The 16,302-nt window shown below is 31.3% G+C and overlaps 1 protein-coding gene across 2 annotated transcripts in view; it reads right to left on the bottom strand.

The window, feature by feature from the left end:
* CADM2 (cell adhesion molecule 2) overlaps nucleotides 1–16,302 on the bottom strand; it is a 1,116,362-nt gene that overhangs the window by 70,033 nt on the left and 1,030,027 nt on the right. The window contains exon 10 of one of the 2 annotated variants that reach the window (XM_030939705.1): nucleotides 9,834–9,953. The exons of the other annotated variant lie outside the window; for it this stretch is intronic. Coding sequence (XP_030795565.1) covers nucleotides 9,834–9,953 — 120 coding nt within the window. The remainder of the gene's footprint in view (nucleotides 1–9,833; nucleotides 9,954–16,302) is intronic. 2 annotated transcript variants of the gene reach the window in all.

The following is a 16,302-nucleotide window of genomic DNA, read 5'->3' as shown; positions in this document are numbered from 1 at the left end:
CTAATGTAATCTCATGTTAGTTCAAAGTTGCTTTCTCTTTTCCCTGTGTAAACACTCATTTTTCAGCCTTCTTTGCTTACTAGTCCGTAACAAAACAGCTCTGGGCATATTTGAGTCCATCTCTTTTTCTAAGATGAAAAATAAGTGGGCCTGAACTAGGTATTTTCATTTATCATAACAACCATTTGAACAGAATTCTCTGGACACAAATGTAATTCTTTAAACAATATTGGTGAACAGAGTTTAATTTCTGTTCTTACCTGTTAGCATTTAGAGTAACTTTATTGACCCTTTCTTTTTTAACACTGTTAAATCAAAATTTTAACTGTGAAACAGCTACATGTTATTGATCTTGACAGGTTTTTTTTTCAATAGTTCAAACCTGTGGACTCACTGGGGTAACTGCTTTTTCTTAGGCATTTTTCTCAATCATTTAGTAGAGACATTTCTTTATTTAAGAAACAGTGTTGTCATAGCTTCACTAAAAGCAATTCTGATACTAAAACTGTATACATGTTATGTACATATTTCAGAAGGTATTCAGAAAAATCTGCTTCCTTGTCTTGTAATTACCTTATACACACTCTCCATCAAGTGGCTTTTAATTTTCTGGCCATAGCTTAATTTGAATGAGTATAGAAAACTAATGGGATATTATTTGAAGTCTAGAGAAATAAGAAACTACTGTATTACTGAAGCAAGAGATGTTTTAAAATATTACAATTATGTGAATACTTATTGGAATTCCATGAACTCCCCAAAGTTAATAGATTGTATTAGACCCTTCTCAGAAGTCACGCTTTGTGGCATTTGCTCTTATTTATTGTCCTGGCAGAAAGTTCCAGCTGAAGTCAAGGTCACCTTCTATCCTAAAGTTGGTATAATTAGTATCAATTCGGTGTTTCACCAAGCTGATACAGGAGGTTATTAACTGTGTTTCATGTGGAGTGTCAAAGAAGCAAGGGCAGTGCCTGCAATCTTTTCAGCTTCAAAGGCACGGCTCATAAATTTAATTCACTGGTTAGTAAGAAAGATACAACCAGTTTATTAATGATTTTTAAAAAAATTTTAGAGATGTTCTAGAAATATCTTTATTTATATATGTAGAACAGGCTTCTTAAATATAAAACAGATTAATGACACAATAACTCACTTTAGCCTTGGTATTTTATAGGAAACATACTTTCTGAAACTATTATTATAATTATAATATATTATAACAATTTTATTTATATGAACATGTGTATTATATAAAAATGAATTTTTTTAATGGTATATACTGGGGAACTTTTTTTCTTTCTTAGGGATTGTTTTTCAGAAAACGTATATATTGTTAGATTATATTAAAACTAGGATTATTACTATAAAATCCAGTAAGACACTTCTAAATGTAGAGCAGTGAAAATATATTAGTAGACCTGTTTATTTAAAAGAAATGAAAGCTAATAGAATGAAGATTTCTGTTTAAATTGATGGAAGCCAAAGAAATAAATAAGTTTAAAATGAAACTTTAAAAAATGTCTGATACTTTAAATTATGCAAGCCACAAGAGTGCCCTTAGAAAATAGAAGAGAGCATACATGTTCTCCTTCCTTTAATAGGTAATAGTGGAAAGAAAATGTAAATGCAAGGTTTTCTCAAATATTTTCCAAATGCAGCAAACAAGTCAGTAAATATTTAAAGATTTTCAAACTGTGTCAGAATTCAGCTTCATTCAAGTCAGATGGAAATGCTCAATTTAGTTTTGGAAATGGTTATGTATAACCAATGATATATATTTCTATACTAAATAAGGTCCATAAGAATATAAATAAAAACTTTAGCATTCGATGCTAACCTGAAATAACATAACTTGACACATTGCAACTATTCAAATGTTTAGATCCATGGCTAACTAAAAATCCTGGACCCCCAAGCCAGCATTCCTACCCACATCCTGCCTGCAGCCACTCCATAAGCATTTATAATGTGATACTCGCAGCAAGTTTGAAAGCACCTCCACCTGTAGAACATATATGTTGCTTGTTCCTTAAGCATTTTTACCTTGTTTTCACTAGGGACTATTTTAGATATTTAATTTTAAAACTTAGTCAACTAAACATAGTCATTATAGTTTTTTTAAAGACTAGTGAAAATTAAACTATTTTTGTACCCTAAACATAGAAATCAGTCTTTTTGTAGATAAGCAGATTTCTCTATATGGACCATCTGGATATTGAATAATTACTTAATTTTTGTCAAGAAAAGAAACCCCAACATATTGACACTTAATTTTTAAAAGCTCACAACATTGTGCAAATTGTGTTTTATTACCACCAATAAAACAAAAAAGATTTTTAATAGCTGAACACTCATAACAAAAGCTCATAAACAACTTCTTGATTTGTACACTTTGGGATTTAACTGTGTCAAGATGATATATTCTACTATTCCAAATGTTCTATTTGAGTACGTTTATAGTGACTAACTCAGAGCTATAATGATTTTATTTGATTCATTTTTTTTTTCTCAGTGCTGGGATGCTTTTTCTTTTATTCTGATGTTTTTTTATTTCTTTGTATTCTGTTTTTTAAAGCATTTAAACCAAGAAGGAAAAAAAGACACATAGTAATGAAACCAAATAAAAATTAAGTAAAGATAGACTTGATTTCTTTTGATATGAAGGACCTGGAGAACAGAAGGGCAGGATACAACATCACTGATTCTTAACCTTATTTAATTAAATAAACACTTCAGACAGTAGTTTGAAGTACACATATGTCTTGTGGTGTTTAGTTTAGCTTATTTTATTTTGAAGTCAGAAACATGAAACAACTGAGGTAAGAGAATCTGAATATAAATGAAACTCTTTCATAGTCCACATTTTTTTAGTCAACTGTAGTTCATTTAAAATGTCCACATTAAATATGAGTAGAATTTGACAATTCATCTCAACCTTTCAACAATGGCCCAAAGAAGTACTTAACTTTCTTTTATTTTCAATTTATACAGCTCAACTTTGTGTATATGATTTTTTTTACAAGTCACTAAGATTTTTTCAAATGTCTTTAGAGGAAAAAAGTAGTTATTTATTAAGATCTTTCAGAAAGCAATGTTTTAGGATTATAGTGATACAAACAGATCCCTAAATTCATCTACATTGAAAGAATTAAGGTTTTCAATGCACATGATGTAAAAATACAATGGCATTAGATGGGCTAAAAATTATGGGTCCATAATTTCTGGACTGGATTTATAGCCATTTCAGACGTATGCTAAAAAATCATTGTATTCTTCAAGAATGATTTTAAGTATTTTAGTTAATGTTACCTTTTTAAACGTATATCACAACAGTCATGCTATGGTCTGTTGGACCATGTGTCCTCCTGAGTACACAAATGTCCTCCTGAAAATTCACATGTTGAATTCCTAACCCTCAAGGTGATGACATTAAGAGGTGGGGGCCTAGGGAAGTGATTAAATCATGAGGTGGAGCCCTCATGAACGTGCTATGTACCTGTATAAAAGAGGCTCCAGAGAGCTGCTCTGTCCCTTGCACAATGTGAGGACACATGGAAAGACAAGTAGAAGTCATCATCTATGAGGAATGGACCCTTAACAGGCACCTAATATACACACGACTTGATCTTGGCTTTCCTGGCCTCCAGAACTTTGAGAAGTAAGTATTTGTTATGTGTAAGTCACTGAGTTATATTTCGTTATAGCACCCCGAATAGACCAAGGCAACTAATGCAGAATTAAATTGTGAAGAATTGAGTACACATCTTAAAATATTGTGAGTTTTGTCAATATAACTCTAGTTCTAGATATTTTGACAATTTGATTTCTTCAGTTTAAAAAAAAATCATTTTTTTTCTGTGTGCTGTACCATTTTGAACTAAGGTTCTGTTGCAACAAATCTCATTATAATTAATCAATTTGTTGAGATGTTGAGATTACCAAACAAATAATGTAGTTTTTGTTAGTATAAAATTATAATTCTACCATTTCAAAGACTGATGTAAAACTAAATCTATATTTGAATCAGTAATTCATTTGAAGTTTTACATGGATTGTATAATTCTAATCACCATTTTTTGGATTTCTTTCCCTATCTGGTATATTGAAATGTATGATGTATTTGAATCCACTCTTAGTAATAGGACAGTGTATACTGGTTTACATCTTTCCATATCTATCAGCTCATCTCTACATTTAGTGCATTTACTGGTCTGTACAGGTAAAAACAAATATCAATTGTTACCTTAGAAAATTTTCTGTCCTAAGTTTAAAAGTTCAGTTATAAATTCTTATTTAAAAATTATGATAAATAAACAAAAGCACTTAAATATATAACTATGTTTCATATGTCTCCTGAATTTGCAATAAGTTAACATCATCTGTAAAAAGAGGATGCTACTAAAGATTACTAGATTATGACATGGTTTATTATGAAATTAAAATTATATGATAAAAATGAGAATGTTATTAAATTAAACATGCCATGCTAAAATAATGCTTATATTAATACTAGAAATCAAGTCAAAGTCATCTGGAATTATTTTAGAAATGAGTATATTAAATTAATAAAAATATCACAATGACCTAAAACAGTAACATGTATAATATATGTGTGGACATAATATATGTGTACATATGTTATATGTACATATATGCACACATATGATATATAATATATAATTTGAATAATTGTATATATAGAATATAAAGCATATATCATATATAATATAATATGGAGCATTGTATTATGCATAATATAATACAGAGCATATATAATATGTATACTATATATTACATATGTCATATATATACATATATGTGTATATATAATCTGAATTTTAAAGTTGGTTATGCCACTGTAAAATAAGTATGCAATTTCCAAAAGCTGAAATAATTAAAATGATATAGATTAAGAATACTTTAAATTTTATGAAAAGTATATGAACTGTTATACTTCAAAGGGCAGACAGATGGTAGATGATTGATAGATAAAAGATAGAGAGATAGATAGATATGAATGGCACCATATGCTCTAGTATAATTTTCATCTGATGTTTGTTTCATACAATCAATAAAAATAGAATTGAAATGAAAAAGTAATTAGTGCATTAACACCAAAGAATTTTGCCAGATTAAAACTGTCATTATAGGTGAAAATCTACCATTTCATTAATGGTGTGTTACAACTACTGGTAAACACCTTTGAAAAAATAATTCTGTCATTTATTGAGTATTGCTTACATTTTCATAACTTTAGATATAATTCTCAAGTCAAAGCTGTGCTTCATGTTTTTCTGATGAAAACAAATTGATGCTCAATTTGCTGCACTGTCCGAGGTCAAACACCTTGTAAACAAAATAACTAAAAGTCATATCCAAAGATGTATCCAGGGCTCAATTATTATTTGTCTTTCCCATGGCTGCTAAAGTTGGTTCATTTCCATGTGTTTTGACACCCTTATTTGTAATTGCCTAATTTCTAATTGCCTGTTTTTATTCCATGTGGTTGAAGTTCTTCTTCCTTCAAATAGGAATACATTTTAAACACAAGCTGAAGAGTTGTGCAAATTCTTAAGGTTATGACATTGACAATCCAGTGCAGTTTCTTTCACTCCATTTCATCTTGACTTTTAATATAGATACAGCTGTGATTCTTTAAATTTATTTTAAATTGGTTTAGCATCTCATAGAATGAAAAATTCAGCAATAGCAGGAGTTGTAAAAGTGTAAATGGAGATATTAACAGTGATTTATGTGTGATCATTTATTAAATATATGGAGATAAATGTTATAGTTTGTGAAATTTGAAGAAATGTAATTTAAACCTAATAAAATCAAATACATTTAGTTGATTTCAAATTACTGAATAAGATAAAGGAATGAAATAAGTAAACCAAAAAGAAATGCTGTAAGCTGAAAATATTCCTTCTTTTTAGTTCTTAGCTTTTCTTAGGCAACATATTCTTATTATGAATCCTTTTTAATCATGATTTTAAACCATCTTTCATAAACTTATAAATAAATTATTTTCAAATATAATCGCATCTAAAAGCTTTAATTTAAAAGGCAATTCATAAAGAAACAACATCACATAATTTAAAAGAATAAAGTGTAAAACTTATAACATTGTTTGTATACTAAATGAATCCCCTACACTTTCAATTATGAACTAGAATATTAATGATGCAAGTGAGTCTGGTGACTTCCGCAGTCCTCAGATGTTTGATGAGGATGGAAAGAAATGGGCATTAGGCTAACATTAAAATTCAATAATACTATTTTTTTTCTTTTAAAATAGATAATATGAACTTCCCAGCTTAAAAAAGAAAACTTTTTAAAAATACTTTTGTGTGATTTCTTAAAAAATGTTCTCTTTCAACCTTTAAGTTAAAAAAGAGGGATTGGTTTTCATTCACATCTTTCTGTGTGTGTACTCATGCGTCTTCTTGGAGGTTGGTTGTGTGCTTAAGGGAAAAGTAAATTATTTGAGCACTTTCAGTATCCATGGTGTAAAGTTTACAAAAACATGTTAAGAAACCTGAAAAAAAGTGAAATTACCAGAAAGAGTAAACCATTGATTTTAGCTTAGTGGCAAAGGACATTAACAGATAATTCTCAAAAGCAGACATGCATGTGGCTAACAAGCATATGAAAAAATGTCCAACATCGCTAATCATTAGAGAAATCCAAATCAAAACCACAATGAAATACCTTCTCACACCAGTCAGAATGACTGTTACTAAAAAGTCAAAAACATCAGATGCAGGCAAGTTTGCAGACAAATGGAATGCTTGCATACTGCTGGTGGGAATATAAATTAGTTCAGTCACTGTGGAAAGCAGCCTGGAGATTTATGAAAGAAATTAAAACAGAGCTACTGTTTGACCCTGCAATCCCATCACTGAGTATATACCCAAAATAATATAAATTGTTCTACCATAAAGACACATGCACACATATATTCATCGCAGCACTATTCACAATATCAAAGACATGGAATCAAACTAGATGCCTATCAGTGGTGGACTGGATGAAGAAAATGTGGTATATGCATTAGAAATACTATGCAGCCATAAAAAAGAAAGAGATCATGTCCTTTGCAGCAACAAAGATGCAGCTTGAGGTCATTATTCTAAGCAAATGAATGCAGGAACAGAAAACCAAATATCGCATATTCACACTTATAAGTGAGGGCTAAATATTGAGTACACTTGGACACAAGGATGGGAACAATAGATACTGGGGCCTAGTTGAGGATGGGAGGGTTACAGGAGGGTGAGGATCAAAAAACTACCTCTCACATACTATGCTCACTACTTGCGAGACAAAATAATTTGTATACCAAATCCCAGCAACATTCAATTTACCAATATAACAAACTTCTACATGTACTCCTGAACCAAAAATAAAAGTTGGAAGGAAAAACAATGCAATAAACCAAATCCCACTTAAGATTCATGTGAACCAATATAAAAGAATGTTGTTAGCTTCATTTGAAATAAAATATTTTTCTCTTATAATAGTCTATAATTGCCTGTGTGTAAATGTGTGTGTGTAGGTTTGTAATTATATCGATATTTGGTCCTTTGAAGCAGAATATATATATATATATATATATATATATATATATATATATATATATATACAGTCCTTTGAAACAAAATACCATAGATTTTTTTTCCAAAAGACCAAAAGACCATATGTAATATTTTCCCACAAAGAACATTAGTACTTTTCAATAAAGATTAAGCACACAAACTGTTTTGTTCATGGTGAGAGGAAATGTATACATTTGATTGTTAGTGATTTTAGATGCCAGTAGTTGTCATAATTTTAGGTCCTGACATAGCGTCATACATATAGCATATATTCAATAAATATTTTCTGAAGAATAAGGCATAATTGAATATTAGATTTTTGTGTTACAAATGGACCTTTTAAAAAAAAGTCAATATATCTCCCTCCTTTCCCATTGATGCGATTCGTTTATACAGTCAGAACTTAATAGTATCACAGATACTGTGTTAGTATGCAGTGATTACATTTTATTTAAACTGCTGTTTGTGGAAAACCTTACAGAGCATCACAAATTAAAGCAAAGTAGACCTTTAGATAGCTTTCATTTTACATAATATTATAAAGCACTTCTAACTTTTTCTTCATTTTCATTATGTCTTTTTGCCCATTTTTATATAATTTTTTACAAGAAAGACCTTCAAACTCTTCTCACAGATTTAGCTTAAATAAAGTCCAATCATACAAAAACATACCTAGCTATTTCCGAGAAATTCTTATGGCTACTACCATCAAACTTATTTAGTCATCAATCTTGTACATTGTATAATATAGTTGATGTCATTATTTAAAAAAGGAAAATTATCAGACATTAGAATATTTTTCTGAAACAAAAGAAAGACCATTATAACTGTCAAATCAAAGCTAGCAAATCAACTTAATATCAATAATTAATTAAAATTTCAAGAAAAACAGTCTAATTGAACAACCTTTAATAACTATGAATAATAATGATAAACATAACCTTCATACAACTGAATTAAATATAATAATATAAAGTCCTCATGAATTTCAAGTTAAATTGTTAAATTTCACAGATATTAGTAGAGCCAAGGTGACATTAAACATATATAAGAAATAAAAAGACAGACTTAAATATGACAAATTCTCTCTGAGCACTGCTTATGTAGAAATTAAATTTAAATCATGTTTTCCTTCTTTTTTTGAGACGGAGTCTCGCTCTGTCGCCCAGGCTGGAGTGCAGTGGCCGGATCTCAGCTCACTGCAAGCTCCGCCTCCTGGGTTCCCGCCATTCTCCTGCCTCAGCCTCCTGAGTAGCTGAGATTACAGGCGCTGCCGCCACGCCCGGCTAAATTTTGTATTTTTAGTAGAGACGGGGTTTCACCATGCTGGTCAGGCTGGTGTCAATCTCCTGACATCGTGATCCACCCGCCTCGGCCTCTCAAAGTCCTGGGATTACAGGCGTAAACCACGGCGCCCGGCCTTAAACCATGTTTTTCTATAAGGGCTTCAATTTTTTTTTTTTTTTTAAATTTCCTCATCAACTACTAACCACTTAATAACTGCTCAGGAATACTTTTTATATTTCTCAACCGTAACATAGTTATTTCTTCTGCCTTTAAGGATACTCCTACCTTTATAAGGTTGCTTTCTTTGAAACAAAAATTCTTATATGTATAACGATACCAGAAATTACTCATGGAGCCATCTGGGACAACAGACATTTGCTTTTAGAACACTCTATTAGTAGAATAAATAGCTTCATTCAGCAAATCACTTTAGGATAACAAGTATTTTGAATATTTACTTGCAAGTTCTATGTGGAGAATAATTTATACTGGCCCCATGCACTATGTCAATTTTAGAACAATTTCAACACTATACGTATTTTTACATAGTTGCAGAGGACTAGCAAGTTATTAACATTAAACTGGAATTTTTAAAAAAAGCAAAAGCTACCTCTGCACACATGAACATCTTATGTATTTGTTTACCTCTCAAGACAGGCAAAAACTGTGTGTCATGCTAACATTTTAAATTTGACCAACATTTTCAAGCCCCGTATATTTTAAATCTATATTCTGCAAGATTTTGATAAGTCTTAAGTAACACTCAAAAAATAAAAAGTACCATAATTTCTCATATTCTATTCCAATAACCCTAACTGATAGTAATTTAGGTGACTTAATTCTCATAATTAAGTAAAATTGAATCTTAATGTTTTTAACCTTTCTAAAAACTTCCACAAAGCTCCAGTTAATGTGCTTTCCAGGCTATAACAAAGAAGCATACTGTACCTCTGATGCTGCTGGTTGTTGCAGATGTGGTTGGGCTGGTTGTTATGGCTACAGTGGTTGTGACTGTTGCAGTGGTAAGGGAGGGGATGATAGTAGTGGGAAGCAAAGTGTTGGGAACATCTGGTGAGTGGAAAAAAAATATAAACAAAATCATATCATGCAAACAAAAGAGAAACACAAATGATTCAAATTATAAATACAGATAACTTATTGAGGTTTAACTTTAACAAGCTTTAACAGAACATCAGGTACAAAACCGACTGTGTCACACAATTCTTGTCATTTTTTTTTCACTTTTTTTCGTGCTCCAACACAAAGCAAAAACTTGGAGCAATGTTTGAGAATAAGCAGGTTGTTTGCAATATTGAGAGTAAAATGTAAAATGACAAGAATTCATTTGTTCACTGAGTCATTTAAAAAGTTTGACATGCAGTAGCAAAAAAACATGTAGGTAAAAAAAAAATGACATGCTTTGTCAAAGAAGTAAACAGAATGACACATACAGAAATAAACACATATACCACCATATAAGATTAACAAAATGTTAACAATGAATGTGTAAATGCATGTTAAATGCTTTTTGATTTTTTTTCTTTTAGGAAGACTTAATGATAGGAAATGAAAGCAATCTTTAGAAACAAACAAACAAAAGAAGCCAATTGTTATTATTATTGTTATTTTGCTTCTCCTGTTCTCACAAATGATGTTAATGCACAGTTTAGAATCTTGCAATTCTTACCCTGTTTAGCTGGTAACGCCTTCTAATAATTTTGCAGTACCTAGGAGTCTTTGGCAAGTATTGAGTCAACTAGCATGGCACCCAATATTCTGAAAGGTTTATGATTTATTTTAATATGGCATACCTAGGAGAGGTTACCGAGCATACACTGGAAGTGTAACATTGAACCTTTAATCCATAATTTCTAAGTTGCCAAAAGTTAAGAGTAGCTTCAAATACAGAGAAAATAAAACCCAGAAAGAATAGTGTTTAATGCCCAAATCCTCTTTCCTTTCACTCAAAATCAGCTGAAAATATGAAGAGCAGCACAGAGAACATTGAAACAATACAGCCAGTGTCAAGCTATGAGAACTTCAGTGATACCCTCAGAGAGTCCAATCTTGTCGAAAGTGAATACGCGTGTAATCTATACAGTGAGGACATTAGAAACAGTTTCCAAATTACCAATAATTCCTGTGCTGAGGTTTGATTTCACATGTTTGTCACATAGCCCCCATATATTCCGAGTGTTTGACAGATTATTTTGTATTTAAAAGTTTCCTATCATTCTCAGTTAAAGTCTGAGTCACACTAAACATTTTCTAGTACTTTACTGCTGATAAATAGCCCTCCTCACTCTGTAGACTCTACCCGCTGAATTTTCTACACTGGATACATCAGAAAACAGCATGAGATGGCTCTCTTATCTTGAATATTGATGTTTACACCTGTTTTTCGACAGGGAAAATGCTTCCTGGCCAGTCAAATTAAGAAAACAACCTTCTGAAAACTCAGTGGTGCTGCATTAATCACTAGGGAAAATGGGTAAAGCCTGAAGTGCGATTTACCATTATCATAAAGTAGAACTGACTTTAAAGACATTATAAATGAAGAAAGATTATGTATATGGACAAAGATGCTTCTTGTTTACTAATTGTTATAACTCCTTATTTCAAGGTAAGAGTTCTTAAACAGTTTAGGCGGGCAGGAGGTAAATGAAAACATTTTCTAAATTAAAAAAAAGTGTGATTTTAACTTTTATACATATCTAAAATAGAAAACAATACATTCTTTCTTAGCAAAATTATTTGCTTATTAGGATCTCAAAATGTATGCATTTAATAACTGCAAAGGCCAATATCTTCCAAGGACAGCAAATTTAAGAACAAACAATACTACTCGTCATTTAAAACTCCATGTAAATGAACTGTTATTTCCAAATTTATCACAGATTATAACACGTTGGCTTATTTCCTATCACATAATCAGTTCGAATATGATTGCATTGGATCTTATTCTAATAAGAAAAGTAGTCTTTCAAAATCAGCCCCATCATTGAATTATTAAGAGAAAGAATACAAATGATGGGATTTCATTTTGGTTTTAGTTTAGGCAATAATAATAATTATTGTTGTTGTTATTGTAGTACTATTTGGAGTCCCCCCCAACCTTGCCTCGCTTATTCCACATCAAAAAATATAGGTAGTAATAAATCCTGAATTTTTTAAAGACAGTCTATATATTTTCAAGTACTATGAGCATTCTTCTATAAAGCAAACCATATCTTTATTTCTTACAAGTGTAAAAATGCAGTAAGCATACATTTTTCCATAGGTTAATACTCAAATAACTTAAAAAGATAAGTAGTTTTAATAATTGTTAATCCACTTCAAACCAACATCCTTAGAATCTTTTGAAATATACAAATAGACAACATTACAAATTATTATTTACACACAGCTTGGTTCTTTTTTATCTCTTCAGCATCCTCTCTTATCCTCCTCTCCGACTTCATATGTAGCTAAAACCAAATTGACTGAAAGTAATTTGGTGGAAAGTGCCAAAATGACAATCGGGTTTAAAAAACGACTTGTCGTAAAGAAACCTATGCCTGTTACTGTTACATGTTTTTAACTACTACTAGTTTCATTTTGTTCTATGTGTTTTAAAACATTTTTGTTTTTCTAATAATTTTAAGGGTTTTATTCTGTTCTTTCATTATTTGTTAAAGACCACCCCATTATTTCAGCTATATCATGAAATAATAAAAGTTAAAATAAGCTAAATATTCAGCACCAGAATATTAATTGGAATAATTGAATAAAATTGAATAATGTAAGATCAATTGAATGAGCTGAAACTCTCTGAAAGACCAGGACAGTTGCATGAAACGTCTGTCTTCTACCTGAACTTGCTACCTGCTCTGCTTTTCTTGCTATCAGTGTACCACTAGACAATCAGTTCTTCAAGGGAAGAGCTCTGCCTAGAATTCTGCACATTTTTAAACCTCTTACACTGTTAATGAAAAGAAAACTCCATCAAATATGGCACAAGGTGGAAACTGCAGCCCATTTTATACCTTGTAAGATGATACCACTTAAAATATTCCCCAATATTGAAAATATACTAATTCATACAAAGAGAATTTATACACATGCACACATACATCATAAAAATACTAAATACTGGTTCAACATTAACTTATTAATTATTTCCATAGGACAAGATAATCTGCAGTTATACTAATATTTTAAGTAATTTGCTTAATATGACATGGCAGTGTCAGTATATCTTAATATATGCCTTATATATTAACATCCTATGATTAATCAAATGGTATTTGAACATAGACACCAAGACAACTATAAATAAAACATGGTCAAATTTATGGCATGTGATGCATAATTTATGAATATTGGAATTTAGAAATGATAACCATCCAATACACAGCTCAATTTGTATATTTCACCTCTGATTTCAACGTTGCAAAATATGAGCTCATTGTTTTTTGTTTTCTTTGGAGAGTGTATTAATTTAACCAACTCTAAATGCATTTTCCTGAAATAAAAATGTAGTTATAAATGATAGGCTCAGCACTTCAAATTTACGAAAGAAATTAATTATGTTGTATTATATATTTGTAGTTTGTATTTTTAGATGTTAAGGTATAAAGAGTGAAGAGTCAGCAACTGATAAAATATGTAGCTAATAGAAAAGGCATTTGAAAAATGAACTAAGTGAAAGTAACTAAATTTTGTCTAGAGCTGATCAGAGAAATTAGTAATTATACATAAATTATTTAGACACAATTTAAATCCAAACAAGATAAATTTCAATGATTCATCAAAATCAGAATTTAAAATACTCTCATTAATATGAAATTTGTTTGCTATCTAATCTAACAATAGTTTTCAGGAGGTTAAAAGTTTTAATCACAATATATAGGAATGTGTAATGATAATTTCTCTGAAATTATGAAATCATAATTATGTGTTTTAAATTTATTTAGCCAATTTAGTCTCACCACATGCTAAATACCATATATCACTGTATACTAAAACAAGTAATACTTGCTAAAATAAATTGATGGTTTTAGATAGGATATGAAATGAATTCATACAGATCCAGTGTTCATTATCTAAACTTTAAATATATCTTTATACATACATTTTATATATGTACACATTTTACATAAATCCTGGACCTCTATCTGTGTGTGTGTGTGTGTACAAAGAAGTTTTATTTAAAAGGAAATGTGAGCCTTTTTATTGACAGGAAACTGAGAAAAGTAAAGATTCCAAGATATGAAAATATCTTCTTATAATTTTGTCTACACATAAAGTTTGAATTATAATAAATTATACTTTTCATTTCACTTATAACATATATAAAGTACTGTTTTCATGTAAAACATGAAATTTGGGAGTATTTCAATAACAAACAGAAACCCTAAATCTAGTCAGTAAAACAATTTCATATTTGGGCAGACAAAGTCTAACTAGGCTGCAAAAGTCATTCATTTGAGTGAATGTTGGGGTGCCAATAAATGCAATGTAAATAATCTGAGTACTTCTATAAGAACTTAGTCACATGCAGAAGTATAATTTCAGCTAAAGCAACACATTTGCCAAATCAGGAAACTAAATGCTGTTTACAGGACCATGACTAAACGTTAATATGATAAATTCATCAGTCCATCATCTCTTCTGCTCAACCTGTGTGACTCTGATAGGAACTCCAAAACTGCGCCCACCATTGTGTTGAGGCAGCCATAATGTTAAGGTTTCCTGGTACAACAGGGGTTAGAGTTTCTCACAGCATACATGTCTGGCTTGTTTTCTTAATGTTTCAAGTGCTGAGTTAATGTAGAGAAAGAAGCTTAAGCCTAGCACACAAGAAGACATCTGCCTCTGACACAAGTGCTTTCCCCCATGACAGAGCTAGACATAGCTCTTTCTGTTCTTTGTGCTGTAGGTTCTCAGAGGCACACCCCATTTCACATTTGTTTTCTCTTTCATGTCCATCCTTTAAATCCTGGTTCAAATAAGATCTCATATGGAAAGCATGGCCTAGTTCTGCAAAGAGTAATATCTTCCTTCTCTGAGTTTTTAGGCATTTTGCAGACACCCATATACATGTTTATATTTATGTGTTTACCTTTCCCAATAAACTGTAGGCTCAGCCTTATAAATTAACATGTTCTTATCTTTTAAAATATCACTTTGTCTTAGACAAATATACTCTGAGCCAATCCTTCATTAGCTTTTCATCTCAGAATAGCCACCCTTTCTTGATACCTAGCAAAATGCTTCTCTCACGTCTCAGCCTGATTCCTACCTGCTTTGTGAAGACTTCCTTGACTAAGTCCCACCTAATTTTCTTTCACCAACCATTGTACTTTTTGAGTTTATCTACTGCTTCCTTCACTTTGTCCCACCCATACCCCCCATGACCAATAATGCTTCCATTCATGACATGCTGCTATGGGAAGACCCAGAGTCATGTGTATCCCACTAGCTCCATATCCATTTCTGTCCCTCAGTAGAAAACACAAATTAAACACATGCAATGTTATAACAACATTTTCAAATTTGCTCTAGTTTACATATTCAATTTGTAAACTCTACTACTTTAGCTCTTTTTAATAATATAGTACACAGTACACTGATTGTAACTCAAAGTTCTTCATAAAATCTGGGGTTGGAAATTGAGAAGCTGTAACATTCATTTGATACTTAACATATATTGCTTGCATTTTTTTCATGAACACATGATAGTAAGATTAGAGAAAATGAACTTCATGGTAAACTTTTGGGCTTCATCAGGGTGCTAGCTCTATACTTTCAATGTGGTAGGCCCTTTTCATTTATCTCTTTTAAGAGATGGGGTCTTGCTGTGTTGCCCAGACTGGAATGCAGTGGCTATCCACAGGCATGGCCATGGTGCACTACAGTTCTGAACTCCTAGACTCAAATGATCTTTCTGCCTCAGCATCCTGAGTAGCTTGGACTGCAGGGATGTACCACAGCGCTGGAGATGACAGCTGCTTTATCAATAATGTCACTCCTGGTGATAATGATCCCAGTAGATATGGAATAGAATAGTATCATTCTTAAAAATGTGAATCAGCAACAGAAGCTTATACATGGTTAATGCCTGAAAAAAGCTGCTCTCCCTTTTATCATGTGTGAGGTGATTTTTTGTAATTCCTGTTAAGAGTCTTCCAGTTTAAATGAGTATTAAAAAAATAAAAATGCAGCATACAGAATAAATCTATATTCTAAATGCAGAGTTTCAGTGTTTTTAAAAGTGTTAGAGCTCTAAATCATATCATCCAATTAAAAACAATAGAAAAGTGTCCTTTTCTTTATATTCTAACGAAGGATTTTTTAAAAAAATGCCACCACATTTTGTTATTGGAGCTTATTAGAGCACAACAGATCCTGTATAACCTTGTCAAAATGAAATCAC

Source organism: Rhinopithecus roxellana, chromosome 1 (genome assembly GCF_007565055.1).
Source record: "Rhinopithecus roxellana isolate Shanxi Qingling chromosome 1, ASM756505v1, whole genome shotgun sequence".
Taxonomy (NCBI): Eukaryota; Metazoa; Chordata; class Mammalia; order Primates; family Cercopithecidae; genus Rhinopithecus; species Rhinopithecus roxellana.
The sequence above is the reverse complement of the archived record's forward strand: the minus strand, read 5'-3'. Positions and strand labels throughout refer to the sequence as shown.